Source organism: Leopardus geoffroyi, chromosome A2, assembly GCF_018350155.1.
Source record: "Leopardus geoffroyi isolate Oge1 chromosome A2, O.geoffroyi_Oge1_pat1.0, whole genome shotgun sequence".
NCBI lineage: Eukaryota > Metazoa > Chordata > Mammalia > Carnivora > Felidae > Leopardus > Leopardus geoffroyi.
Genome location: NC_059331.1, coordinates 4,533,851 through 4,561,519, shown reverse-complemented (window position 1 = coordinate 4,561,519; position 27,669 = coordinate 4,533,851). Strand labels below are relative to the sequence as shown.

Below are 27,669 nucleotides of genomic sequence, written 5' to 3'. Positions count from 1 at the left end.
CCGCTTGCCTGTACCTCTGGCGCGCGGTGTCCCTGCCACGCCCACGCCTTGCGTTTACGTCAAGCTTTTCCCCCAGTGGCTTCGGGGTGGTTATTCCGTGGGGAGGATACAGGTCTTCGCTCTCCCCTGGTTTCTTCCAGCGACTTAATGTCTTTCCCCCTTTCCCTCCCTCCCTCCGTCCTCCACCCTTCAGTGTGTCCCATCTGGAATTCGTTTCGCCATGAGGGAGGGCCCCGGAAGTGATGCGAGGCGCTCTGTCCCCAGCGGCCGACTGACGGTGCTTCCTTCACCTGCACCTGCCAGAAACGCCGTTTCTGGTGCATTCCTCCGCCCCTGCACGCGTTTCTGTCTGAGCCGGGCTTCCCCTCCTCTGCAGATGTCAGTTACGACCCATCCCTGAGCTTTTAATTACGGCTGCTTTGTAATTTATTTATTCTCTGGTAGGACTACCCCCCCCCCCCCCGTTTCGTTGATTATTCTTCCCTTTTCAGAGTTTCCCCGCACAGGCTTGCATGCTCGCTTTCCTCACGGAACTAAGCAGCCCGAGCTTCAGAGCGTTTTCTTTATCTTGCTGTTCTGAAGTTTCCTGTTAGCATTTTGGTTGCAACCGTAACTGTCGAACGCGTGTTGCCCTGGCGTTTGGTGGGTTCCCGGCGAGGCCTCAGCCGTTCTCTCCAGGTGACTAGGTGACTGCAAACAGCGGTGGGCGGCTGGGGGGTGGGATGTTCCTGCACCGGCTCTCGAGAGGTTTACCGGGCGGTGCAGCGGGATCGGCTTCTCAGGTAGATGGTGCAGATTCTCAAAGTGGAGAAAGAAACCTAGGAGCTTTATCAGCTCTGTTTTTGACTTTTCCAGAGCCTTCCGTTTGCAGCCCCTCACCTACCTAGGCACAACTGACCTTTTGTGGCCAGGCAGTTTTTCCTGGTGTGGGGGGCTCCCCTGTGCACTGTGGGTTGTGGGGCAAGAGCCCTGACTGGCCTCCCCCCACCGAGCGCCCCTAGCACCTGCCTGCCTAGTTGGGACAAACCCAAATGTCCCCTAGACGTCGCCACACGTGTTCTGGGGGTGCAGGACCACCCCGGGTAAACACCACTGCTTTGGCGAAACCACCTTTATTGTCCTTTTACCTTTGAATCTGAAACACTGCCCCAGAGGGGTGGCTTAGCGAAAATGGGGGCTTCCCTCCCACTGGAAGGCGGCTCTGTGATCATCCAATGGGGGACGGAGGAGGCCCACGGCAGGCGGTCTCCTGAGGCAGCAGGAAGCCCACCCCCCCACTGCTAATATTCATCCTTCTCCGAGTAAAAGCTTTCAATCTCAGGCTGGTACATCTTGCCCACGTTGGCCCTCTTCAGTTTGGCGGTTGCCCCTGAAACAGAATCACGTCCAAGGCGGGGCCTCCACCCCCCCCCCCCCCCGCAGGATGAGGTGTCGGTGAGCCAGATCTGTCCTAAGGACGCAGAGGGGTGACTGGATTGAGGGGCCCGGGGAAGAGAGGTCCGAGAGGCCTGTCTCTGAATGCCTGGTGGTCTGGGGACCACCGCGGGCGACCGCCTGCCAGATTCCTCGGAGGCGCTGGTTAAAAATGCAGGTGCCAGGGATCCCAGCCCGGGAGATGGTGGCGTTTTGATGAGCACCCCAGGGCCTTGGGTGTGAGCGACCGCACCAGGACCCCTTCCCCGGCCCGTGCCCACTCACCCAGCTCCCCTCCAGCCATGGAGAAGTCCGTCTCAAGGATGGTCCACTTGACGATCTTGGCGCTGTTGGAGGTGACCTCTGCATTGGCAGCATCGATCCCCTGACTGATGAACTCTGTGACCACCGGGTCTCTGTCACAGACGATGTCCGACAGCCTGGTGGACTGGCTCTTGAGCTGCCGGCAGAAAGCGACCGCCTCGCTGGTCAGCGCATTCCGAGGCTCCCCCGTGTCTGTGTTGATCTGGCACTGTCGTTCGAGGAAGGCGGGTCAGGTGGCTCTCACGCGGCCCCCGAGCCCGGCTCCCCGTGCCGGGGCTCGCACTCATGGTCCCGACCCTGGGAGGGCCAGGTCCCCACCCCCATGTACAAATGAGGAAGCGGGCTCAGCCTGGGGGACCTGCCCAGCACTTCCCTGCTTCCTGGGGGCTGGTGGGCCGGGCTCAAGTCCCTCTGCCATTTTTCTGGAAACAGGCCAGGAGCTTCTCCCCTACAGGCACAGTCAATGTCCCAGGCCCATGACATGGGGAGCTGGCACTGAGCAACCAACCCACTGCCTCTCCTCTCCCAGCCTCGGTCTCCCCATCTTTTTTTTTTTTTAATTTTTTATGTTTATTTATTTTTGAGAGAGACAGAGTGTGAGTGGGGGAGGGGCAGAGAGAGAGAAGGAGACACAGAATCCGAAACAGGCTTCAGGCTCTGAGCTGTCAGCACAGAGCCCGAGGCGGGGCTTGGACCCACGAACCGTGAGATCATGACCTGAGCCGAAGTCAGATGCTCAACCGACGGAGCCAGGCAGGTGCCCTCCCCCCCCCTTTTTTTTTAAGTTTATTTTGAGAGAGAGTGCACACTCATGGGTAGGGGAGGGGCAGAGAGAGAGAGAGAGGGAGAGAGAGAGAATCCCAAGCAGGCTCCGCACTGTCAGCACAGAGCCTGATGCAGAGCTTGAACTCACAAACCGCGAGATCATGACCTGAGCGGAAACCAAGAGTCAGACGCTTCATCGACTGAACCCCCCCCCCAGGCACCCCAGTCTCCCCATCTTTTTAAATTTTTTTTTTCTCAACGTTTTTATTTATTTTTGGGACAGAGAGAGACAGAGCATGAACGGGGGAGGGGCAGAGAGAGAGGGAGACACAGAATCGGAAACAGGCTCCGGGCTCTGAGCCATCAGCCCAGAGCCCGACGCGGGGCTCGAACTCACGGACCGCGAGATCATGACCTGGCTGAAGTCGGACGCTTAACCGACTGCGCCACCCAGGCGCCCCGAGTCTCCCCATCTTGAAACCAGGATGGCAGCCCCCATCCAGCCAACAGCCCAGACTTGCCACGAGGCTCAAAACCAGCTGAGGTACCTTGAGCGTCAGCAGGGCACAGAGGTATGGGGCGTCCTGGCCCACCAGCACGACGTAGCGGACAAGGGGAATGTGCCTCTTCACCCGCTCCTCGATGGGGTTCGGGTTGATCTTCTCACCTGAACTGAGGGTGATGAGATCTGCAGGCGGAGAGAGAGGAGGGTTGTGGTCCTGAAAAGCTACATCAAGTCAGCTGTCCTGGAGCCCAGAGCCACCCCTGGATGCTGAGAAACAACGGAGATAGACATAGACAGCATACAAAGGGTGCCCCTTCCTCCAAGCTGGACTTCAGTCGTCCCTCATCATCGTGCTGTGTGCAACCTGCACCACCGTCCGCAGCAGCCCCGTGGGGCCTGGTCAGAGGCAGAGAGCACCCTGCAGCCTGGTCTTGCTCACCCCTTTCGTTGCCCGTGACGTAGAGGAATTCGTCATCGTCCAAAAAGCCCGGGTCCCCCGTGCGCAGCCAGCCATGGAGATCGATCTTCTCCTGGGTTTTCTCCTCATCGTCGAGGTACCCCATGAAGACGTCTGGCCCCAAATGTGGATGTCCCCAATGGCATCCTCGTCTTCTTTCTGGGTCTTGGTGCGGGTGCTGGGGAGGGACTTCCCACAGCTGGGGACAGTGGGCAGGGAGGGGGTGATTATAGACACCAGGTACAGATCCCCACTGGCTTAGGGGTGCCCCCTGCTTGCTGCCCCTCTGCCCCCAGGCACACAGGTGTCAGATCCCAGGCCTCTTCTGCCTGCCTGGCTGCTAGAGTCCCATAGATCCAAAGTAGGGGACAGATGGAGAAGGGAAACAGGGTGCGGTCCCCCAGGGAGGGAAGGCTTGGCCCACCCTGACTCAGAGCCAAGCTTGCAGGGCACGTGGACGCACCACACCCGGCCCCCGGGGAACCCACAGGTAAGTACGGGGGACAAGGCAAGGGACAGGTAAACTCAAGACACCATCTGGGCGGAACTGGTTGCTGTGAAAGGTATCTGGGAGGGAGAGGAAGCCATGATCCAGGCGAGAATGAGGCAGCTTACCACCTGCTTATCTCCTTGGAAATGGGGGCCGGGGGAAGACGCTTTTGCTTCACCTCTCAAAGTTCGAGGGTTCCTGTCCAGGCACCTAGACCCCCGTCCTTGCCCTGCTTCCCCCAGGCTGTCTGGAGACTCAGGGCAGGGCCTCCAAGCTGGCCCAGCCAACACCCAGGATGCACCCTGTCCGGACTGAATTGCGTCACCCTCAAATTCCTAACCCCCAACGGGGTGGTGTTTGGAGGCGATTAGGTTTAGATGAGGCCCTGAGGGTGGGGCCTTCGTGATGAGTCTGATGTCCTTCACGAAGAGACACCAGAGTGAGCTTGCTAGGCCTCTCCCACCGCGCAAAGACATGGAGAGGAGACGGCCGTCCCCAAGCCAGAGAGAGGCCCTCCCCCAGAAGCGAATCCACGGCACCTTGATCCTGGGCTCCCAGCCTCCAGAACTGAGAGTAAATCTCTGCGGTTTAAGCCCCCCACCCCCTCCGGTCTGGGGCGCTCCGTTACGCCAGCCCCGAGCTAAGACACACCCCATGAGGGCCGACGCCCAGCCCCCAGGGCAGCGCGAGCTCCGAGTTCACGTTCAGACGCTCCCTGAATGCGCAAACTGCCCAAAAGGAATGAATGGAAACTGAGAGCCTTCAGTGAGTGGCCCCCGTTGTGACTTCACGTCTGCGAACACCGGTTACCGCGGGCCGCTTTACGGCTTGTGTGGAATGATCTGTTCTGGAAGGATCAAGGGCTGTCTCTGGCTGCCTAGATTGCAAGCCCCACACCCCGCGTGGGAGGGATTCTGTGATGCCTGGTTGTCCCCGCTGTAACCCTAGGGGTGTGACACAGGCCAAGCAGCCACCTAGGAAGCACTGCTGGGGCCCGGACCAGAAACTCCCAAAACCACCTCCCAGCGGCCGAGTAACCTCTCCTTCCTTCAGCCTCCCCGCCTGACCCCCTTTCTGCCCTGCCTCTCTGGGTTTGGGGGTCGAGGTGAGTAAGTACTTTGTGATGGGCTCTTTGTCCTGTCTCTGCTGAAAGTTGATCCCACCTCCCCCAAAGCCAAGGTGCACTAAGGGTGGTGAGTCTCTCCCTAACCAAACTCCGGTCGGGCTCCTCTGAGCCCTGTTCTCGCTGGGTCCTAGCCTTGACGTCTAAGAGCCGCAGGCTCTGTGCTCGAACGATTGCATCCACTCCCACACAGAAAGACCTGAGAACATATTCGCGTTTCTGAAAGCGCGGGCCCCATCCCCAGGATGACTCCATCCCCCCGCCCCCCGCATTCCTGCCCGAGAAAACCCTGAGCTGCCAGGAGAATTTCCCAGATGGCCGCTTAAACCCCCCCTGTAGACTAGCTCCTTTAAAAAGCTTCGGATAAGTCCTTTCTCCGCCCTTTGAGATGCAAATCTACTCCCCAGAACGGTCTCCTCCCTTTGAAATGCAAACATTCGGGAGATAAACTCTGGCTCTCTCCTCCAGCTCTTGTGGGAGGTAACGGGCCCCACCGCGGAGGGGCGGCTGGCACCGACCTACACCATCGCCTCTTTCCAGAAACGCGCGAGGAGTTCATTTCTCTCTAGAGCGGCACCGGTCTGCGGACACCCGGATGAGTTACTGAACCCCCTCCCTTCCTGCTTTTTGTGTGTGTGCGACTGCCATTTCCCAGACCACTCAAGCCCCCACCAGCCTCCCCTACCCCACAGACTCTAAGATGTCCGGTCCCCTCGGCCCAAATGGAAATGGAGGTCCGATCGTACTGGACCCTCCTCGCGGCCGCGGTCGTACTGCGTAAAATCTGCCCCTGTCCCCGTTTGAGAGGTGAGCCCCAGGTGAGGAAGATCCAGGACAGGACAGAAAGCCGGCACACCAGAGGGGCCATTGACTCTCGCCCCGGTCGCCTGTTCTGTCCCGTTCTTTTTCAACTCGGCACGAATCCTCCGGGAAGCATGCGGGGGACCCCCAACTAGATCGGAGGCTGCAGTAGCCGGCCTCCTGGGTGGCTCCCAAAGATCCCTTTGCCCACCCAGAATCCACATCCTTGCGCGGCCCCCTCCCACCCTGGATGGGGCTGATCTGCACGACCCGTCAGAAGTGGCAGAAATAACGAAGGGCCACTTCTGAGGTGAGGCCGTGATAGGGTTGCCAGATCAAATGGGAGGTACCTCGTAAGATGTCTGTTTCAATTACAAGTTCAGTCGCTCCCTGGTGATCTAGTGGTTAGGATTCGGCGCTCTCAATTACAAGTTTTGGGGCGCTCTCAATTACAAGTTTTGGGGTTAGCACAAGGACGTCCTAGATATTGTAGGGGGCTATACCGATACTTTAAAATAATCCGAAAGGTGTTGTTTATCTGAAGTTTCAAACGTCCCCGGGTGTCCCGTACATTTATTTGCTGTCCCAAAGGAGAGGCTGGCATCCACCTTGCTCTCTCGGGGGTCTCTTGTATGAGGGGAGCGGATGCCGTGGTAGGAGGACCCCCAACTGAGGAACTGGGGCCAGCAGCTCGACCTCGTCAGGGACCCAGAACCACACAGCTACAAAGCAGCGCCCCTAAATTCCCACCCGCCGCCCCCACCGCCACCCCCACCCCCACCCCCGGGGATCAGGAAATAACGTTTGTTGCAGCCTTTACAACAGCAGTGAATGTGTTCTCTCCCAAGGTGCCAGGGGGGCAGAAATAATCGGCCATTAGTAAAAATGATGGTTTGCGAATTACAAAACCAAAAAACAAATCGGAAGGGCTCCAGGTCATGCCACACCTGGGTCCACTGCGTTTTCACTCATTGGCCTTTGGGTCTGCGTTCCCCGGCGAGGCGGGGGGGTTGGACAGGGCCGGGTGATAGCGGGCACCCACCTGGTCCTGGGAGCGAGGGGGGGAGGGGGAGGGGGGTTCAAGGCCAGCCCCGCCCGCCCCTCCCCCCCCCCCCGCCCACACCCACCTCAGCAGCCGGAAGCCCTCCTGCCTGGACAGCGTGTGGACGCCCGTGCTCTCGGACAGGCCATAGAGCTCACAGATGGGCATGTTGAGGCTGAGGAAGTACTCCGTGGTGGCTCCGGAGAGCCCAGGTTGAAGTACCGGCAACAACGCTGCAGGCCCAGGAACCTCCGTGCTTGGCTGAAGGTCAGCCTCTTGGCCAGGCTGAAGCACGGGGGGGGGGGGGGCGGGTCTGCCTTGGGGAGCAGACGCAGGGGGAGCAGAGCTGGGCCTCCGGACTCCGCCCCGGCCCCGACACGCCCCACCCCACCCCCCCCACCACCCTGCACCGGTGCAGACGCCCCCCACCCCTCCCCACCCCTCCCCACCCTGCCACCCTGGGCGGCCCTGAGACCCAGCCTCACCCCAACATCCGCCTTTTGTTGGGCCTGAGCCCCAGACACATGGCCCACTTGTCGAGCCTCCTCCGGAACGGGGTGGAGGCCAGCTGGCTGGTCTTCAGGCTGTCCAGCAATCTGTCCCAGACCCACGGGACGCCGTAGAACATGGTGGGCTTGACCTCCCGCAGCGTGTCTATCAGGGAGCCCTGCACCACACGGCACAGTGGGCACCCCGCCAAGCCCCCCCCCTCCCCCCGCCACGGGCGCCCTGGGCCCTCGGCCGCCCCCCCCTGCCCCGCGGCAGGGCCAGGTGCTGGAAGTCCTTCCCGCCGCCCCGGCCGGGAGCCGTGTGGTGAGTGGGGCAGGGGGGCAGTTAACAGCCGCGGCCAGAGCTCCGGCGGGGATGGCAGGGACCATCTGCTCCCAACTGCCCCCATCAGCGGGACGCGCAGGATCCGTGTCCTTCCCCAGGTGGCTCAACGCGCCGTTGGCTGTCTCTGGTCCTGTCCACCCTCTCCCAGCACCCCTGAGTCGGGGTGAAGGGGCGCGTGGAGAAGAGCCGGGAAGGGAAGGTGCGGATACAGAGACCCACAGAGATGGAGGGAGGGAGAGACGAGACGAGATACAGAGGGAGGGATGGGGGTCGGAAGGAGAGAATGGGAGGAAGTAGGGCGCGGGGACGGACAAACTCCGCCCTTGTCACTCTTCTCAGACCTCCTTCCAGGTACCGGGAAAGGTTCCCGCAGCGAGACCACCACCGAAACACTGACCCTGAACGCTGGCGAGTGAAATCTGTGCCAAGCGAGGCAAATCCCACCGCGCCCGCCCGAGCCAGCCTTTCTACTGGCCAGCACAGGGGTGGCAGAGGCCAGCCCCAGAGCCGAGATGGCTTTGACGTTATGAAAAGGCCTCTCAAGAGTTCCGGGAGGGAAACTGTTTTGTGGCACGACACCGAAACTTTCGTCGTCCGTGAAGTTTTCCGGTTTGGGCCGCGGGGAGCCTGCAGGTACGTGTTCTCTCCCTGGGAACCTCACGATGTAGGGAAGCCTAGACCACTTACTGCCTGGCCCTTCGCAGGAAAAGCCTTCGAGCCCCTTGGCTGAGGGAGTCCTCAGGATCCGGGCAACGATGTCAGTGTTCGTTTCCCCCTGATTTCCTGTCTTGATGGGAATTGTGTGTTTTTCTACATTCGGAGAGTCAGCACAACCGTGACTGACGTTTCATGATGTATGTCAGTGACCTCGTGTGCTTTTTTTTTTTTTTTTTTTTTTTTTTCAGTAAAATTCACCAAACACCATTTTCACCACCTCTAAGCGCACAGCTCAGGGGCATCAAGGGCACTCGCGGTCGTGCAGCCGCCCCCGCCATCTGCCTCCAGAACTGAGACTCTGTCCCCATGAAGCACGGACTCCCCACCCCTGGCTCCCACCATCTACTTTGTCTCTGTGGACGGGACTCCTCTGGGGACCCCCTGTGCCTGGGGTCACGCGGGACGTGTCCTTCTGTGTCCGGCTCCTGTCACTGCGCACGGCGTCCTCGGGGTCCGTCCACGCGGTGACGGGCGGCAGGAAGTCCTCCCTTCCTAAGGCTGGATCACATTCTATTGTACGGATGGAACTCATTTCTTTATCCACACTGGGAATTTTCTCGCTGCGAGACGAGCCAGGTACACGCTCCCCGTCCTGCACGACACTAGCTCCTGTCCGCTCACCCCCTTCGCTTTACAGATGGGGAAACTGAGGCGCAGGGGGGAGAAGGACCAAGGTCGCACAGCCACTGGCGGGGCACCGGGTGGGGATTCCAGTGCTGGGGTGAGCCCCCCCTGCTCAGGGTGACCCCCCCCCACCCGGCCGGCCTCCCCAACCACCCCTGCGCCCACCGCGGCAGGGGACCCAGGAGCTCTGCCTCACCCTCAGAGCATCCGGCTGGGCAAAGTAGAGGGCTCCGGCGACAGAGATGGAGACCCACACGTCGAAGAGCTGGGCCGTCAGGTAGCTGAGCGGGAGGAGGCTCACCAGGACCTCCTGTTCCTCCGGGGGGCACTTGTAAGACAGGGTCTGGGCAGCGGTCTCCGTGGTCCACGTGATCTGCAAGGCACCCTAGCTGTCTCCCGTGGGCCATTCTGCCCGCAACCCCCAGGAGCACGCGCTCGTCCACCACGCGAGGCCGGGAGCCCCAGCCTGCCGGCTCCGGGCGGGACGCTCACGTTGTCGTGGCTGAGCATCACGGGCTTTGGGGGGCCGGCGATCAACATGCTGTAGAGCAGGGCACAGCACCGGTTGGGCTTTTGGGAGTCGATGACCTGGTTGAGCGTGCCTTCCGAGACGCCGTCTGCCAGGTCCAGGAAGCCTCTCCACTGCGGAGAGGGTGCCTCGTGGGCTCACGGGGGTGGCGGTGGGTGCGGCCTGTGACCTCCACCCCCGGGGCCGTCCCCTCCCCCACCCCCGGCTCCCGGTGAGGACCTACAGAATACAGGTTCTGCAGCCGGGTCCGGATCTCCTCCTTGTACTGGACGATGGCCTTGAGGTGCTTCAAGTGGCCCTGGATCTGCCAGATACCGCGGGGCTCAGCAGGCGCAGGGCTTGAGAGCCGGCGACAGCTCAGCCCCGAGCCCCAGCGCTTCCTACCACGGGCGGCCAGGGCGCTCCCCGCCTTCCCTTTTATTGTGTCAAAACGCACATGAATTTGCCATTGTCACCATGTCAGAGCGGGCGATGCAGCGGCACTTAGCACCGCTAAGTTCACGTTATGCGACCGTCGCCCTCCGTCCGGTTCCAGAACATTCCATCTCCCCGAAAGGGAAGCCGGGCCCCATCAGCGGTGACTCCCTTCCTCCATCCTCCAGCCCTTGGAAACCACGCATCCGCTCTGCCTCTACGGACGTGCCGGTCCCAGAGGTTTCGGACACATGGATTCCCACGCTATGTGCTGCTTTCCCCGAGCGTCACGTCTTCGAGATCCATCCACGTGCAAGAGCCTCACTCCTCCTGCGGCTGAACGACTACTCCAGGGTGTGGATGGGTCGCAGTTTGCTTGTCCGTTCACGGGGTGGTGGGCAGCTGGGCCGTCCCCATGCTCTGGCTGCTGTGGACGTCCGTGCACGGGTTTTTGTTTGCACACTTGTGCCCCATTCTCTTGGGGAGACACCTGGGAGCAGGATCGCTGGGTCACGGGATCATTCTACGTTTGGCTTTGTAAGGAGCCGCCAGACTTTTCCAGCTTGTTCCACATCCTGACACTTGTCACCCGCTTTTCTTTTTTTAATTTCTTGTTTTCATTAATTAATTTTTTTTTGAGAGAGAGAGAGAGAGACGGCAGGGGAGGGACAGAGAGAGAGGGAGACACAGATTCCAAAGCAGGCTCCAGGCTCCGAGCTGTCGGCACAGAGCCCGACGCGGGGCTCGAACCCACGAAGCGCGAGATCATGACCTGAGCCGAAGTCGGACGCTCAACCGACTGAGCCACCCAGACGCCCCTCTGCTTTTCTGATAATAACTGGCTTCGTGGGCGCAAAGGGGTGTTTCGTGGCTTCACTCTGCGTTTTTCCCTGATGACGTTACGTGTTGGGCATCTTTTCACCGGCTCATTGGCCATCTGCGTTTCTTCTCTAGAGAGAGGTACTTAAGTCCTCGGCCCAGTTTTTGAATTGGGACTTTAGTTGTGGTGGTTGTGTTTTGATTTTGATGTTGGGGGGTCCTGGGCACATTGTGAAGGCAGACTGCATTAATTCCCTACGGCTGATAGGGGCCACTAAGGTTCCACATATTGCGTGATTTGGTCAGGTCTCTGCTTAGAGTCTCATAATCCCCAAATCTAGGTGTGGGTGCTGGGTCCCTTTCTGGAGGCTCCAAGGAGGATTGTTCATTGGGACCCTGGCTCATTTGAGCTGTTGGCAGAATTCAGTTCCTTGCAGATGTAGGACCGAGGTCTGCCTGTCTCCCTCCTGGCTGTCAGCTGAAGGCCATTCTCGGCTTCTAGATAGCGCCATATCCCCTAGCTTGTGGTCCCTTCCTCCATTTTCAAAGCCAGAAACAGGGTGGGGTGCGTTCCTCTCCTGCTTTGAATCTCTCTGCCGTCCCTTCTGCCTCATGTCTCCCGTCTCCAGCTGGAGAAAGTTCTGTGCTTTGAGGGCTTGTGTGATTATAGGAGACCCACCCGGATAATCCAGGATCATCTCCCATCTGAAGGGCCTTACTCTTAATCCTAAGAGCAAAATGCCTTTTTGCCACGGGAGGCGCCCGGATCACAGGCTCCGGGAATTAGGACGTGGACGTCTTCGGCCATCATTCTGCTGATCCCCCAGAGCCAACAGGATTTCCTGAGAGGGGACCCGGGAATCTGGAGGGAGGAAGTACCCGCCACCTGAGACAGGAAACTCAGAGGGAAGGAGCAGGTTGTGGGCGGAAAGATCGGGAGGTTAGGTCTGGATAGGCTGCGTCTGAGATGCTTCTTAGGCGTCCCAGTGCGACCATTGGGAAAGCTGGAGATGAAAACGTGGGAAATGTCAGCAAATAGGTATCACCTGGGGGGAAAGTATAGGACCCAGAGCAGCCATCTGCTGTCCCAGACGTGGCCCTCTAACTGAGGTTCAAACAAGACGAACGGCAAAGAGCAGCGGTCAGTGAGGACAGCCGAGCAGTGTAAGTTTCACTATTTACATCTTGCGCTGGCCCCTTAGCATCTGAGTTTGCGACCCCACCTTCGCAGGGGCTCACCTTCCAGGTGGCGAATGACCCAGGCCGCACATACCTTGTCACCTGCACAGACCCTGTCTTGGGTTTATTTACTTATTTAATAGACATAGAAAATTAGAATCGTGGTAAAAATAATACACAACAAAGTTTAACACCTTAACTACTTTTAAGCATATAGTTGGTGGTGGTAATTATATTTGCATTCATGTGAAACAGAACCCCAAAACTTTCTCACCTCCCCCAAACTGAGACTCTGTCCCCATGAAGCATGGACTCCTCACCCCCTTGCTCCAGCCCTGGCTCCCACCATCTATTCTCTGTCTCTGTGGACGGGACTCCTCCAGGGACCTCCTGTGAGTGGGGTCGTGCAGGACGTGTCCTTCTGTGTCTGGCTTCTGTCACTGCGCACAGTATCTTCAAGGTCCATCCGTATTGTAGCGGGTGTAGAAATGTCCCTTCCTGGGGCGCCTGAGTGGCTCAGACAGCTAAGCGTCCAACTTCGCCTCGGGTCATGATCTCACGGGTTCGCGGGTTTGAGCCCCGCGTCGGGCTCTGTGCTAACAGCTCGGAGCCTGGAGCCTGCTTCGGATTCTGTGTGTCTCCCTGTGTCTCTGCCCTCCCCCACCCTCCCTCTGTCTCTCTCTCAAAAGTAAACATTTAAAAAATAAATAAACGTTTTTAAAAAAGGAATGCCCTTCCTTCCTTCCTAAGGCTGGATAATATTCCATTGTTTGGATGGACCACATCCATGGTGTTTGTCCATTCATCCGTCAGTGGACACGGGGTTATTTCCACATTTTGACTTCTGTGAATACTACTGCTGTGCACTTGAGCGAACAAATAATATCTTCGGGGGGTGGGGGGCCTGGGCGGCTCAGTTGGTTAAGCGTCTGACTCTTGATGTCGGCTCAGGTCATGATCTCACTCACGGCTTGTGGGATCGAGCCCTGCGTCAGGCTCCGTGCTGACAGCCTGGGATTCTCTCTCTCCCTCTCTCTCCGCCCCTCCCCTGCTCTCTCTCTCTCTCTCTCTCTCTCTCACAAGATGAATAAATAAGCTTAAAAAAAAAACAATCTTCGAGATCTTTCCTTCACTTCTTTTGGGTATGTAGCCAGCAGTGAGATTGCTGGTAACTCTGAAGTTTTGAGGAAACGTCGTGTTGTGTCCCACAGTGGCTACGCCATTTTACGTTCTCACCAAGACCAAGAGAGGATGGAATGTATTGAGGAATAATTTCCGTGCACAGAACGGCCACAGACACTGACGCGCGGTGGAGACACCCGTTCTCGTTGCTCTTGGGTGCATACCCGTGGGTGAAAGGGCTGCACCACATAGTAGGTGTTTATCTAACCTGTCAAACTGCTTCCCAGGGTGGCGGTACCATCTTGCAGCGAAGGTCCTCATCAGCGCTCGGTATCACCCGTTTTAAAATCGGAGTCATCCTGGGGCGCCTGGGTGGCTCGGTCGGTTGAGCGTCCGGCTTCGGCTCAGGTCATGACCTCGCGGTTCGTGAGTTCGGGCCCCGCGTCGGGCTCTGTGCTGACAGCATAGAGCCTGGAGCCCGCTTCCGATTCTGTGTCTCCCTCTCTCTCTGCCCCTCCCCCACTCTCTCTCTTTCAAATATAAATAAACGTTAAACATTAAAAAAAAAATTTTTTTTTTTGAGTCATCCTAGTGGGTATTTGCCTACTTACCTCTGTCTGCTTGTCATGGTCCTCTTAGCGTCCCCATTTCACAGGGAGTTGCTTTGAACCATCGCGCCCACGCCCAGAACCACCTCACTCGGATCAGCCCCGGACCCAGGGAAATTCAGGGTTCCCCCCAAATAGGACCTGTTGTACCATCCCAATAAGATGAAACATCCAGAACAGGCAAATCCACAGAGACAGAAAGTGGGTTGCCAGGGGCTGGGGCCAGGGGAATGAGGAGTCCCCACTAATAGGCACAGGGTTTCCTTTGCAGGTGATGGAATGTTCTGGAACCAGACAGAGGTCATGGTTCCACAATACTACGAACGTACTAAATGCCACAGAATTGTACACTAAAAAGGGTTAAGAGGGTAAATTGTAGATTGTGTGCATTTTACCGTAATAATTTTTGTTTTAAGTGGGAGGAGGGGATCTGCCTGCTTGCAGCGGGAAGATGTAAGTCCCAGTTGGGGGTGCGTTGGGGGTTAGCGCCGGGGCCCGCACTGGGCCAGAACATCACTCGCCTGGCACCCCACAGGGGCCCTGGGCCCATCCATCCGTGGAATCCGCGGTTCCCATCTCATGAGAGACCACGGATGGTGGGTCCATCGCTCACTGGATTCCTTTTCTTTATTAGGCAAAGTTCGTGCCTTCGCACGAGTCACTAACCTGGATGATTTTCTGCAGCTGTCTGTCGTTATCCACCACAAAGATGTCCATCTCCGAGCTTTCGGCGATGACCTGGCAGGTTTTTGGAGAGTTGGTGGACAAGATGCCAACGGAGAAGCCTCTGGAAGCAGAACCCAAGAAGTGAGGACCCACTGGTGAATCGGAGGGCTCCCAGGAGGCCGGTTGTGTCATAGGAGAGACAGTCCCTCGGGTGGGGATAGAATATGGCAGACATCCCCTGACACCCCCAATGTGCCTTGTTTGAAGGTGGGACTCAGGGACAGCTTGGGCTTGGACCCCGCCTTCCAGGGGTTCCCCAACAGTCTGGACAGGTAGAGGGAGGTCTCAATGCTGGGGAGCCCTGGGGAGGCTTCTTGGAGGAGGGGTCATGGGAGCTGGGCTTCACAGGATGTGTTTGAGTTCGACAGGTAGAGAGTGTCGGAAGGGCGAGCTGGCTGGTGCCCAGGGCTGGGCCCTTGACAAATCCCACTGAGCACAGGCCAAGCAGGAGCCTTAGTTTGCTCCCTGAACTGGGGACTCTTCCGTGAGACCCCTATGGATTCAAAAGCGGGGGGTGGGGGTGGAAGGAGGGGGGAAGAGCCTTTGCTGGGCTGATGGCTTCCTGACTCCGTGTACCCCAGGGCGATACCTGGTACCTCTTACCCAGCCATGATAGCCCCAATGCTCGCGATGACCCACTCCTCGGAGTTTCACCCCATGATCCCCACGCTGTGGAAGCGTTCCAGGCCCAGCTGGGAAAGGAGGCCCTTGTGAGGCACAGGGGGCTCACCGGCCACTTGCCCCCACGTGCCCAGGAGCCTCAGGCTGAGAATCTTGGGCTCTCTTTTCTCTGGTGCTTCTGTTTGCTAATAGAATAGCCCATCCCCCCCCCCCCCCCATTACGAGCTACCATATATATTCACGTGGAGCAGGGGTTCTCAACATGGATGATTCTGCCTTCCAGGTGACATTGGGCAACATCTGGAGACATTTTTGGGGAAGGGGATGGTGCTGACATGGAGTGGGTGGGCACCGGGGTTGCTAAGAAACACTGTCTAACGTACAGGACAGACCCCTCCACAAAAGAATGATCCAGCCCCAAATGTTGATAGATGGAGATTGAAAAACACTGAGAAAAGACAAACAAAATGCCCGCCCCCGACATTTTTATGAGTAAATATTTGACAAAATCTGGGCAGTACTTATCCCTAGATGATCATAACCCACCATTGTTCATAAAACCACGCATCCTATTTCCCCAGCCTTTGAATATTTCTCTGTGGTATCAGATATAACACCTCTATGATATTGTATTGTAGAGAAATGTCATAATTTAGCGACTGCCTCCCCACCCCACTTTACTGGTTGATACTTAAGTAAGATCCTTTCTCCCCTCTACTTTTATTAGATACAATATTGGGGTGAACATCTGCATGGCTCAAGCTCTGGATTCCCACATGATCACTTGTGCTGACATCTGGATTGACTTAAACATTCAAGATGATACACATTCACCGGTTCTGGCAGGACCAGGTGATGCCATCCCCAGGTGGGTCGTTCCCGTCCACTCCAGACTCTTGGGCACCGCTGCCCACTCCTAGTGTCCTCGTCAGGCAGGCACGACACACCCAACACGGCCCAAACAAAATTGCTGACGTTACCCACCCCCCTCTGCCGGCCCCGCCCTCCGCAATCTCAGTCGGTAGCAGTCCCTCCAACTTGCACTGGCCAGAAATCTTGATTATCCTCAGTGCCTTTCATTCTCTCTGACACCCAATCCGTCAAGAAATGATGTTGGCTCTGCCTTCAGAATCTGACCACCTCCTATCCCCTCCCCGGGTACCACACAGGTCTCCAAAACGTCTTCATCTCAACCTCCATGGGTCTCTCTTTTTCCACGCAGCCTGTAAGCAACCAACTCTGGGCGCATCCCTCCTCTCACAGCCCTCCATGGCTCCCACCTCACTCCTGGCAAAAGCCCCACAAGACCCAGCAAGACGTGTCCCCGTTACCCCCTGCCCTCACCACCTCCCTCTCTCCTTTCCACTCATTCTGCTTCAGCCACATGGGCCTCTTTGCTATTCAGTCAACATGCATGGCACTGTTCTGCCCCAGGGCCTTTGCACATTTGTTCCCACTACCTGCAACACTTATCCCCAAATACTCACTTGGCTCCCTGCCCCCCACCAAGTTGTTTAAGCCTTTGTGAAAATATCACTCTCAGAGAGGCTCTCACTGGCCACCATATGTTGAAATTTCCACCCCCACCCCTAGCTCATCTACCCCCTTCCCTGCTTTAGTTTTCTCTGGACCACTGTCTACTTCACGCATCCTTGTTTATTACACTGACTGGAGACGTCCCTTGAGGTCTCTTATCCTCTTTCCTAATCTGATAGATGGGCATTCATTCATTGAAGACATACCCAAGGGGCTGCTTCTGTTCTAGATTCTGGGGGCCTGCAATGAATGAGGCAGACTGGCCCCTTGCCCTCATAACCGACCAGCTAAACAAATAAATTATACAATCATACTACCAGGTGGCCATGAAAGCTGGGCAGAAAATTTTCAAAGGAGCTGTGATAGAGATTAGTGTGTGTGTGTGTGGGGGGGGGGTGAGTTTGGGGACCCAGGGTGATCAGGGATGACCTGGCTCAAAAGATGAGACATTGGAGAAGAGACACATTAACAGTAACAACCATAAGAATAAATGCTGAGTAATGCTTCGTGCGGGCCAGGAGCTATTTGATATGTGTCCACTCACTGAATTCTTGTAGCAAACCTTTGTGTGAGGTGCTATGATGTTTTATTTTATGTATTTGCACACAAAAATCCTAATATAACAAAGTTTTATACTAAATTCAATACAAATAAAGTATAAGATATGGCCATATAGAACTTTCCTATTTTTAATATTATATATATATATACATATATATATATATATAAATAGATACAGATACATATATGTGTGTGTGTGTATATATATATATATATATATATATATATACACACAAATAGATACAGAACCCCCATGTTACAGATGAGGAAACGAGGGCATGATGAGAATGAGTAATTTTTCAAAAACGTTAATTGAAATACAGCTGACACCTAATGTTACATTAGCTTCCCGTGCACAACACCGTGATTCCGCAAGTCTACACGTGATGCTGTGCTCACCGCAAGTGTAGCCTAAGTCACTGTTTAACGAAAAAGATCACAGGCACTGAAGGTACACCTCTCGATGAGGGAGGTTGAGTGATTTGAGCAAAACGCGCAGACGAGGGCAGAGCCAGGAGAAAGGATTCGCGCCCGCCCCGCAGGCGGGGAGGCAGAGGAGGAGCGGCGCGCAGGCGCAGTGGCGCGGGCGCGGCAGTGCGCAAGCGCGCAGAGGCGGGCGGCGCGCAGGCGCGGGAGGACACGGGGTACTTTGAGGAAGGCCTTGGCGGCGCGCCGGCATTCCTCGTAGTACTCGATGTAGGTGAGCAGGTGCCAGCCGGTCCTGTGCTTGGAGCCGAGCGCGATGTAGTTGGCGTACTTGATGGCCGTGTTCGTGACCATGTCGTGCACGGTGACGGGCGCCTGGCTGGCGAAGGCGTCCTCCTGCCGCAGGTGCACCTCGCCGTCGCGCCTTGACGTCCAGTAGCGGGGGCCTGTGGGCAGGCGGGGCCCGGGGGGCCAGGAGACCCCAGGTAGGTGAAAGGGGGCAGGGCTGTGGCTCTGAAGGCGGCCCAGGCGGGCGGAGGACGCCGGGGAGAGTCGGGGGCGAGGGGCAGGGTGGCGGGAGGGAGAAAGACACAGCCGCCAAGGGAGGAAGACAGAGGTGAATGGGGAGACGCAGAAAAGGGCGCAGGGGCGGGTGGACAGACAGATGCACTGGGCCCCCTGCCAGCAAGCAGGCAGCTCAGTGACGGGCCCGCCACCCTCCCGTGCACTTACCAAGGACCGGGCACCTATGACAAACTGCATCCACCTTCGTTCACAGCCTCCCTCCCCTGCTCCCAGCCAGCCCCGCACGACGTCAAAGATCCCAGCGCTGGCTCAGTCACCCTTGGCCATCCCCGAGGGGCTTCTCTGGGAACCCCACCTTCTCTAGGAAGCCACACCCGGGGCACAGGGAGTCCCCCGCCTCTGGCTTTAGTTTCTGCTCGGTGCTCTCTCTCCTTTGGACTCGGCTTGTTCGAGGACATGGTGTCCACAGTACCCTCGGCCTCTCTTCTTCTTACTGTCTGGGAGGCATCTGGTCTCCTGGGACTGAAGAGACATATGTTCATATAAACCCAGTGACAGTCCGTTGGAGGGCTGGGAGTGTCCAGCTGTGCACAGGGGTCCCACCTGGTCACGGGGGTGATTGGACAAGGCTACTCTAAACGGGGGGCGGGGGGGTACGAGGTGACCAAAGAAGAGAGGGAGAAGGAATCTGAGAAAAGACAGTAATGTGATGAAGGCCATCAGGGCTGGAGTATAAGGAAAAGTGGGGGCCATAGAAGGAAATGAAGTGCGATGGGTGGTAAGGGCAGAATTGGCATGGGGTCTTGCCGGCTGTGTTACTAAAAAATTGCTTTCCGGTGCCTTCTGTGCCCATCCCCCACCCAGTATGCAGACTGGTTCATCCCTGGCAGGAGCTGAAACATCTCAGCTCCCAACCCCTCCCTTCCACCCACAGCACATTTTTACCCTTCTCTGTCATCGGGAAGGCAGTGCCCACTTGTGTCTCCTGCTTCTTTTTATCAGCTTTGGTCACCCCCTCCTCTGCTGTAGCCACAGGGGGGACAGCCGTCTCTAGACTGGATATCTAGAATGTTCCTGCCTGTGGCCAGCCTTTGTGACATCACTGTGGATTCCGTAGCCTGGATCCTCGATGGCGACATGGCCTGTTGCTGCTTTGCAGAGGCCCGTCTTAGGGGACCGGGGTCTACCCAAGAAGGCCCTTCACTATCTGCACCCCCCCCCCCCCAGCCAGTGGTTCCCAAGGTGACAGCCCCCAGGGAGGAGGCAGCAGCAAAGTCTTGGGTTTCAGTCTGGCAGCTGGAGCGACTTTATAGTCTCTGCCCGGCTTTGTCACAGCTGTGAGTGAACGTGTTCACGAGGGAGCCTGACAGGGAGTAGTGAGACAGAGGAGGCAGCCTGGAAGGCACTGGCAGCACGGAGGCTAAGGAAGCCGACTGTTTCAAAGAGCTAGGCAAGGTCGGCAGAAGGTCGACAAGGACTTTGATTCGCTGTGCCTGGTTGCTCATGAATTCATGTGTCCATTCAGCACCTTCTGGAGATGGACTAGTCTCCCAGATGTGTAGGCAGCTGCATTTGCACAGATTGTTGGACCCTGTTGAGGCCGATTCGCACACAGATCATTTAGAGGCCTCTTTGGCTCCTCAAAAATGTAAGCATCACATTATCGTGTGACCCCACAATCCCATTTCCGGGGATATACCCAAGAGAATTGGAAGCAGGGATTCTAGTCCTGTGAGGTACTTAAGTCAGATTCATAGAGACAGAAAGGTTGCTGGGGGTGGCTGCTGAAGTTCCAAATCTTGATTGATTTGGAGGTGAGTCACGTGAGGGGGAGAGCCAAGGGGGTTTCTGGCTGAAGCCACATGGTTCTGGGGCCAGCAGTGGGAGCCCCCACTTCCTGCCTTGGCCAGCAGTCTCCCGAATCAGCAGCTTCTTGGGCACGAACAGTGTTCCTGGTCACAGCGGGGGCAGTGTGATTCCTCTGTCAGCTGCTGTAGAGGTGATGGGGCCTTCTCGACGGGGGGCCTAGGGGTCGCTCCTGCACATCCTCCTCCAGCCTTATGAGCGATTCCCACCCGCCAGCTTTTTTGAGCTGTAATTTACAAACCATAAAATCCACCCATAAATCCACCCAGCGCAACGATTTTTAATAAAGCCATGCGATTGTGAAGCCATCACCATATTCTAATTTTTGGCCGCTTCCATCACCCTGAAAAGACCTCATCCCAGCCTCGGGCAACTGCTGATCTGCTCTCTGTCTCCATAGCTTTGCCTTTATTAGAAATGTCCTATAAGCAGAGTAATGCATCGTGTGGTCTCTTGCGTCCGGCCTTTTCCACGTAGCGTAAGTTCATCTGCACGTGTTGGTTGTTCGAGCATTTTTATGGTTGTGTGGCGTTCCATTATTTGGATGTACTACGTTTTGTGTAGTGACTCATTGGTTGACGGACATTCGGATTTTCTCCCAGCGTTTGGTGCTTATGCGTAATGCCGCTATGAACGTTGGTATACAAATTTTTGCGTCATCTCTCCTTGGCATCGTATATACGTGGGAGCTGAATTGCTGGGTCACATAGTAACTCTTCGTTTAACGTTGGAGGAAACTTCTAAACTTGCTTTCCAAAGTTGCGGTGCCGTTTTGCATTCCCACCAGCAGAAACGGGTTCTGGCTTCTGCACGTGGTTGCCAACACTTGGCATTGGGTGGGTGGGCGTAAAGTGCTGTGACGTTGTACTTCCCACTTGCACGTCCTTGATGATTAATGACATTGGGCATCTTTTCACATGTTAAGTGGCCACCTGTCTGTCTTTACAGAAATGTTCCATCAAATCCGTAAATTGAGTCATTTGCTTTTTTATTGTTGAGTTGTAAGTGTTCTTTACATATTCTGGCGACAAGTCCTTAAACCGATACATGATTCTTTTTTTTTAATTTTTTTTTTTTTTGAGAGAAAGAGCAGGGGAGGGGCAGAAAGAGAGAGAGGGAGAGAGAATCCTAAGCAGGTTTCGTGCCCAATGTGGAGCCTGACATGGGGCTTGATCTCATGACTGTGAGATCATGACCTGAGCCGAAATCAAGAGTCGGACACTTAACTGACAGAGCCACCCAGACACCTCTAGCAGATACATGATTCTTAAGTACATTTGTCTTTTTACCTGCAGAGTTGACGTTTATTTGCCAGTATCTTTTGAAGGACATGAGTTTTTGATTTCGGTGAGGTCCATTTTTGTCATTTCTTTTAATTTGTGGTTTGTGCTTTGGTGTCATATCTAAGAAATCATATCTCAGAAACCTAATCCAAGGGCACATTTATCCCCCCCTAATGTTTTGTAGTTTTGGCTTTTCCAGTTAGGTGTGCGATACATTTTGATTTCGTTTTTGTGTGCGGTGTGAGGTGATGGTCTAAGTTCTCCGAAGTGTTTTGTTTGTTTTTGGCGTATTCCATCATTATTTGTTGAAAAGACTGCCCTTTTCCCATTGAGTCACCTTGGCACCTTTATTAAGGATTAGTTGACCATAAGTGTGAGCTTGCATTTCAGGACCGTCTCTGTCTTATTGATCTCATAGCACAGTTCGGTCAGTAGCTTTGTGGTAAGCTGTTAAGACAAAAGTCCTGTATCGTTGTTCTTTTATGAAAGGCAAGGATCTGGTGGATGGAGGGACAGGACAAGGAAGCCATCATGGGGGACATAAGGATTACACGGACTCTGAGCCTGCAGGCTATTTGTGACAGCACGGGAGGGCTTAAGAAAATGACAGGCTCTGAGTTCAAATTCGTATCTCAAAGCAGTTTTCAGAGAATCAGTGCTGTGGATGCTTTTGGTGACTTCTTACCTCTTCTGGCTTCAGGTTGCTGAATTATAGCGTGGCATGAATTCTCACCAGATCTTTGTGTGAAAGGCAGGGCATTTGCTGAGTTAGAGGTACCCTGAGAATGGAAATATTCGGAATGGTGTCATTTGGGAAGAAGACTGTATGATTCTGAGTGCCCGCCCTGAACTTTAGAATCCCACTCAGGCTCCCTTGCCAGGAAGGAAGAAACAAAAGGCAACCCCTTCCTGCCATCTAGAGACGCAGTGACCTTGCAATAGAAGCCAGTTTTCACGCTAGCTCCCTCCTTGCCTCCACACCAAAAAGGGAGTGAAGTCTCAAAATTACTTCAGGAGGCCACTTAACTTACAATGCCAAGCCTTGGGATGAAAAATCGCAAACGACCTATAAGATTTGGGTAATTTAGAAACGGGCAGACAATCTGGGTCCTACATGTGGGGTTGGATTCCTTTTTTTTTTTTTTTTTTTAATTAAAATTTTTTTTTCAACGTTTTATTTATTTTTGGGACAGAGAGAGACAGAGCATGAACGGGGGAGGGGCAGAGAGAGAGGGAGACACAGAGTCGGAAACAGGCTCCAGGCTCTGAGCCATCAACCCAGAGCCCGACGCGGGGCTCGAACTCACGGACCGCGAGATCGTGACCTGGCTGAAGTCGGACGCTTAACCGACTGCGCCACCCAGGCGTCCCTGGGGTTGGATTCCGAGGGTGCTACACCGGGAAAGGAGAAGTGAGTTTATCCAGATAGGTGTGCAGAGTAGAGGTGGTAGCTATATTAGACTGGCTCAAGCAGCTGGGGGTTGTTCTGGTTGTAAGTGGGGTTGGTGAACTGAAAGCTGAACTCAGTGCCGGCCTTAGTGACTACAGTTGAGATGCCAGAAGGAGAGAGACAGAGCACAGGCGGGGGAGGGGCAGAGAGAGAGGGAGACACAGAATCCGAAGCAGGCTCCGGGCTCCGAGCCATCAGCCCAGAGCCCGACGCGGGGCTCGAACCCACGAACCGTGAGATCACGACCTGAGCCGAAGTCGGACGCTTGACTGACTGAGCCACCCAGACGGGCCCTAGCATATTTTTTTTTAGTGGGAGAAAAATCAAGTTTATGTCTTTTAACATGCTCTTTAAATAACTTATTTTGAGGCCATAGTAAGTTACGGGAAAGTTTCCAAAACACTCCGCAAAGAACTCTCCATCCTCTATGCAGATGCATTTCCTCCGTCACCCACTGCCTGCCCCCCGCCCCCACCAGATTGTCTGTTAGTCTTTTTCCGAGTAACCTGCAGGTGTTTCGCACAACTATTCCGAGTGTGTATCTTCTCCAGACAAGGACGCTGTCCCACACAAGCAGCACACAAGCCTCCACATCAGCACATCACCATCTCCGCCTGACCATCCATTCCTCGCATCCTATTCTTATTTTCTTAAGTGATCCGGTACGGCCCCCCTTTCTGGTCCAGGGTCACGTGCCCTTAGCTGTCAGGTCTCCTCAGACTCCTTCAGTCTGCTTCACCCCCTCTCTGTCTCTCATCCCTGGCCCGGCTTGAAGAACACGGGCCTTACCTTCTAGAGAGTGAGCCCCATCTTGGGTTCGCCTGCTGTTTTCTCTTGACCAGACTGGGGCCATGCCTCTGGCACGTAAAGGAGCCACAGAGGGGCCCCATGTAACTGGCCTGTGTGGTTCACTTCCTCAGAGCAGTTTGGGACCTGCAGCTCAAAAGCCCTCTGGAGCCAAACCCCAATTTTTTTCTTTAACTTGGAACAGACGATTTTCTAGGTCCCAAGGGTACGTTAAATTATATTGATCATTATACACCATCAGAAGGGAAAGACGGTAGCAAACTCAATTTCCTACACAGCCAGTTGTTTAAAATACACCTTAGGGGCGCCTGGGAGGCTCAGTTGGTGAAGCATCTGACTCTTGGTATCAGCTCAGGTCATGATCTCACAGTTGGTGAGTTTGCGCCCCGTGTCGGGCTCTGCTCTGACTGTGTAGAGCCTGCTTGGGATTCTCTCTCTCTCCCTCTCTGTCTCTGCCCCTCCCCTGCTCATTCTCATTCTCTCTCTCTCTCTCTCTCTCTCTCAAAATAAATAAACATTAAAAAAAATAAAAATATACCTTAAATAAGCATATTTTTAGCCATTTAGAGCCTGCTTGCTTTGTATATCCCTTGAAACTTTATGCAACATGTACCATATAAAAGATAAACTCCAGAGCTATAAAAGACCCCAGGCCACTGTGCCCTTTGGAGCCGTTGGACCCCAAAACTCCCTGCCCAGCTGCTGAGCAATATCACCCAGACAGATAAGCCCTCTTTCTCCTGGGGTGTGAGGGTGGCCCCTTGCCCTCCTCTGGTCCTGGGCGGTAGCCTCTGGAAACTGTCATGCTGTGAGGGACTTTCCCTGCACTGGAACCAAAGTGTTGCCCACATAAAGCTATTGTCACCTTGTGGTCATGCTCAGACCCGGTCCCTCCAACTCACAACAGCTTTCTTGGAAGGAATGGGATAGAAAGCACGCTATGTTCCTTTTAGCACGGTCATCCGGAGGTGGCATAAACCTTGACCACCTGGTCAAGTTGGTGTCTGTCAGGCTCCCCCACCTTAAATTTGTCTTTTCTCCTTCTGTAATTGATCAGAATTTTGTGGGGAGGTATTATGAGATTATGCCATCTTCCCCATCATCAAACCTCCAGCCACTGACCTTGGTACCCGGTGATGACCCCTGTTTGTCCATCCATCTGCATACTGATTGCCAGATGGAGATTTTCCAATCCCACTATTCCTTCTGTGTTGTTAGGGACTTTGTGTTACAATAGTTATAACCAGTTATCCTGTTGGGTATACTCTGTTACTGTCATTATTTGTTTTGGTACTCAAATTGCCCCTGACATGGCCAGCAGAAAGTCCTTCAGCCTGGTTCCTCTGGTCCTTTGCCAGGCCCCACCTTTTGTGTTTTGTTTCGTTTCGTTTTAGCACTTTACTTTCTGACACAAGAAGTTCCAGGCTCTTTCTTGGCCCTGGAGTCAGACATTTCCCCAAACATCCCTGGTTCCTTTTAGCAGTAGATGGGATTTAGAAGCCAAGATCTGGGCGTTCAGTGTACTAACTGCTGCTGGGCCCTTGGAGCAGACGGAGATAGAAAACACGTATGTATGTATGTATGTGCATGTATGTACACAAAACTACGTGAGTGTGTACTTACAGACCTAGTAGATAGATATAACACACGTCTACAGTTCTGTATCTGTGTGTATGTATTATAAAACTATGAGTTGTACATAACCTCCAATTCAAATATAATACCTCCTCATTCTAGCCTTTTCCTAAGTTTCTTCTCTGGCAACGAGAAACTTGGCTTCCACTTTTTAAAAATCTATTTACTTATTTGTTCAGTGTATCCAGCCTCCTGACCACACTGTTCCTCTCCTCAGCCTGCCATGTCTGTGTTGCCCTCGGTTCCACACCCTTGGCCTCTAAGCCTGCCCCCTGCCCCCTCCTCACATTCTCAACCACCGTGCTAACTGTCCCCTGCCCGGAAGAGAAAATGTCTCTCTTACGTATTTTTATATGTAAATATGAATTCTCCCATCTCTATCACACACACATATCTTTTTTCTATAGTGACATATATATTTATATGTAGTCGATTCTTGTGATTTGTGGTAGTTATGCTTACACAGGTGCTGTGAATACTGGATTAGCAAATATCGAACCATTGCTCTTAGGAGAAATACAGAGTCAGGTTGCTGGCAGCCTCTGTCACAACATTTTTATGAACTGATCGCTACCTGACCTTGTTTATTTGTGTTTTCTGTTCAGAGACACCTTAGTTAATACACATTATTGATCCATTTGCATTGAACTCATGGCCAACAGCGCTAGAATTCATGTGTGAATGAAGTCTATCTGACACCTGTATTTTCTCTCCCTGGGCTCATCATAGCCTTCTTGCACTCAGGAACACTAGACAGAGTTTCAGCACTAGACTTGGGGGCCACTTTCAACAGTGAAATCACCCAACAAACATGCAAAAACACGGTGCTAAACAGACCCCCAGAAGGACGTGCATTTACATTGTGAGCTCAAGCGAGAAGCCAAGGCAGTGCTGTGTTTGACCTCAGCTGAGAATGTGAATGTTGGGCACTTCAGACTTTTGACTGCTCTGCGCATGCCCACAGATGACCACAAAAGTACAGGGAGCATTGACTTGGGGGTTACAGGTAAGTTTTAGTGAGTGCCAAACTTGCAAATAGAGTCTTCAAAAGAGGAAGATTGACTACATTTACATATTAAAAAAAGAGACCTACCAGATGGGTAAGGAAGCCCACCAAAAATGACTTTACCCTTATATGCATTATTATTATTATTATTATTATTATTATTATTATTATTATTTCAAGGAGAATGTCTTCATACATTTTTGATGTATTTATATATATAGATATATAGATATAGATATATATTTAATGTTTATTCATTTTTGAGAGAGCATGAGCGGGGAAGGGGCAGAGAGAGAGGGAGACGCAGAATCCAAAGCAGGTTCCAGGCTCCGAGTTGTCAGCACAGAGCCCGACATGGGGCTCGAACTCACGAACCGCGAGATTATGACCCGAGCCCAAGTTAGACGCTTAACCAACTGAGCCACCCGGCCGCCCCTTTACTTTTATATTTTAAAAAGAAAAGGGGCCCTGGGACACGTGTGGGTATCTAGAACCTTAAAAGACTGGAAATTTTCTTCCTCCTGTCCTAATAGGCTGTCCTCCTTTGGCCTGGGAGGTGCCTCCCCCACTGGTCTTTCAGGGACCAACACTGTGGATTTATTGTGTCGGCTTTGATCTGCCTGTATATGGACTTGGGGATGAAAGAAGAATGAACTTTTTTTTTTAAGTTTTTATTTATGTATTTTGAGAGAAAGTGTGTATGTGAGAGGGGCAGAGAGAGAGGGAGAAAGAGGATACCAAGCAGACCCCACGCCATCAGCGCAGAGCCCGATCCGGGGCTCGAACTCATGAACCGTGAGCTCATGACCAGAGCTGAAACCGAGTCAGAGGCTTAACTGACTGAGCCTCCCAGGTGCCCCTGAACTTCTCTCTTCTTTAAGTTTCTGTTATTTTGGACCTTATGATAACAGCGAGACTCATCCCCAGAGATGGCATTCATCAAGAATCAGCTGTTAACCGAGACTTGTGGGTGCTTTGATGGTAACAGTCTACCTGTATCGAGGGCTTTTGGGTATCAGATGCTGCACTCTGTTTGCGTTCTCTGTGTACCTTCACCTGTGATGGTGTGAGTCTTCCACAGCCACCCTGTGAGTGGCGGGGTGGGGGGGGGGGGAGGATTACAGAGCCCCACCCCCTCCAGACTCAGAAGGTTGAACTCACATAGCTAGTCAGAATTTGAACTCAGAACTGATTTCAGAGTCTGAACTTCTCAACAAAGGACAAAATGTTTGAATCTGGCCCCAAATCGGGACGTGGGATGCTGAAGTGCTTTATTATCAGAACTTATTGGAAGAGTTTCCAGGTTGCTTCTAGGAAGATGAGTTGGTTTGGGGACCCACTTCCTCAGACGTGCGAAGGCTTTCCTCCCATCCGAGTACTAACCAGGCCTGACCCTGCGCAGCTTCTGAGATCAGATGAGATCAAGCGTGTTCAGGGTGGTATGGCCATAGACTTGTGAAG

At 54.2% G+C, this 27,669-nt stretch overlaps 1 protein-coding gene across 4 annotated transcripts; it reads right to left on the bottom strand.

Annotated features, from left to right (window-relative positions):
• Positions 1–1,761: 1,761 nt before the first annotated feature.
• On the bottom strand, positions 1,762–18,082 carry LOC123605184 (long-chain-fatty-acid--CoA ligase ACSBG2-like). 4 transcript variants are annotated; one of them, XM_045491712.1, is made up of 11 exons: positions 17,859–18,082; positions 15,096–15,184; positions 14,433–14,553; positions 9,848–9,928; positions 9,588–9,737; positions 9,292–9,468; positions 7,406–7,587; positions 7,006–7,233; positions 3,447–3,663; positions 3,051–3,190; positions 1,762–1,873 (listed from the first exon to the last, which is right to left on the bottom strand). In XM_045491712.1, the coding sequence occupies exons 2-10, from the start codon at positions 15,101–15,103 to the stop codon at positions 3,131–3,133; spliced, it is 1,224 nt and encodes a 407-aa protein (XP_045347668.1). In that variant the 5' UTR covers positions 15,104–15,184; positions 17,859–18,082; the 3' UTR covers positions 1,762–1,873; positions 3,051–3,130. The 4 variants fall into 4 exon arrangements, with proteins under 4 accessions (XP_045347668.1, XP_045347667.1, XP_045347669.1 ...); XM_045491711.1 differs by having other exon boundaries at positions 1,834–1,945; XM_045491713.1 differs by lacking the exon at positions 15,096–15,184 and having other exon boundaries at positions 1,834–1,945.
• Positions 18,083–27,669: the final 9,587 nt, after the last annotated feature.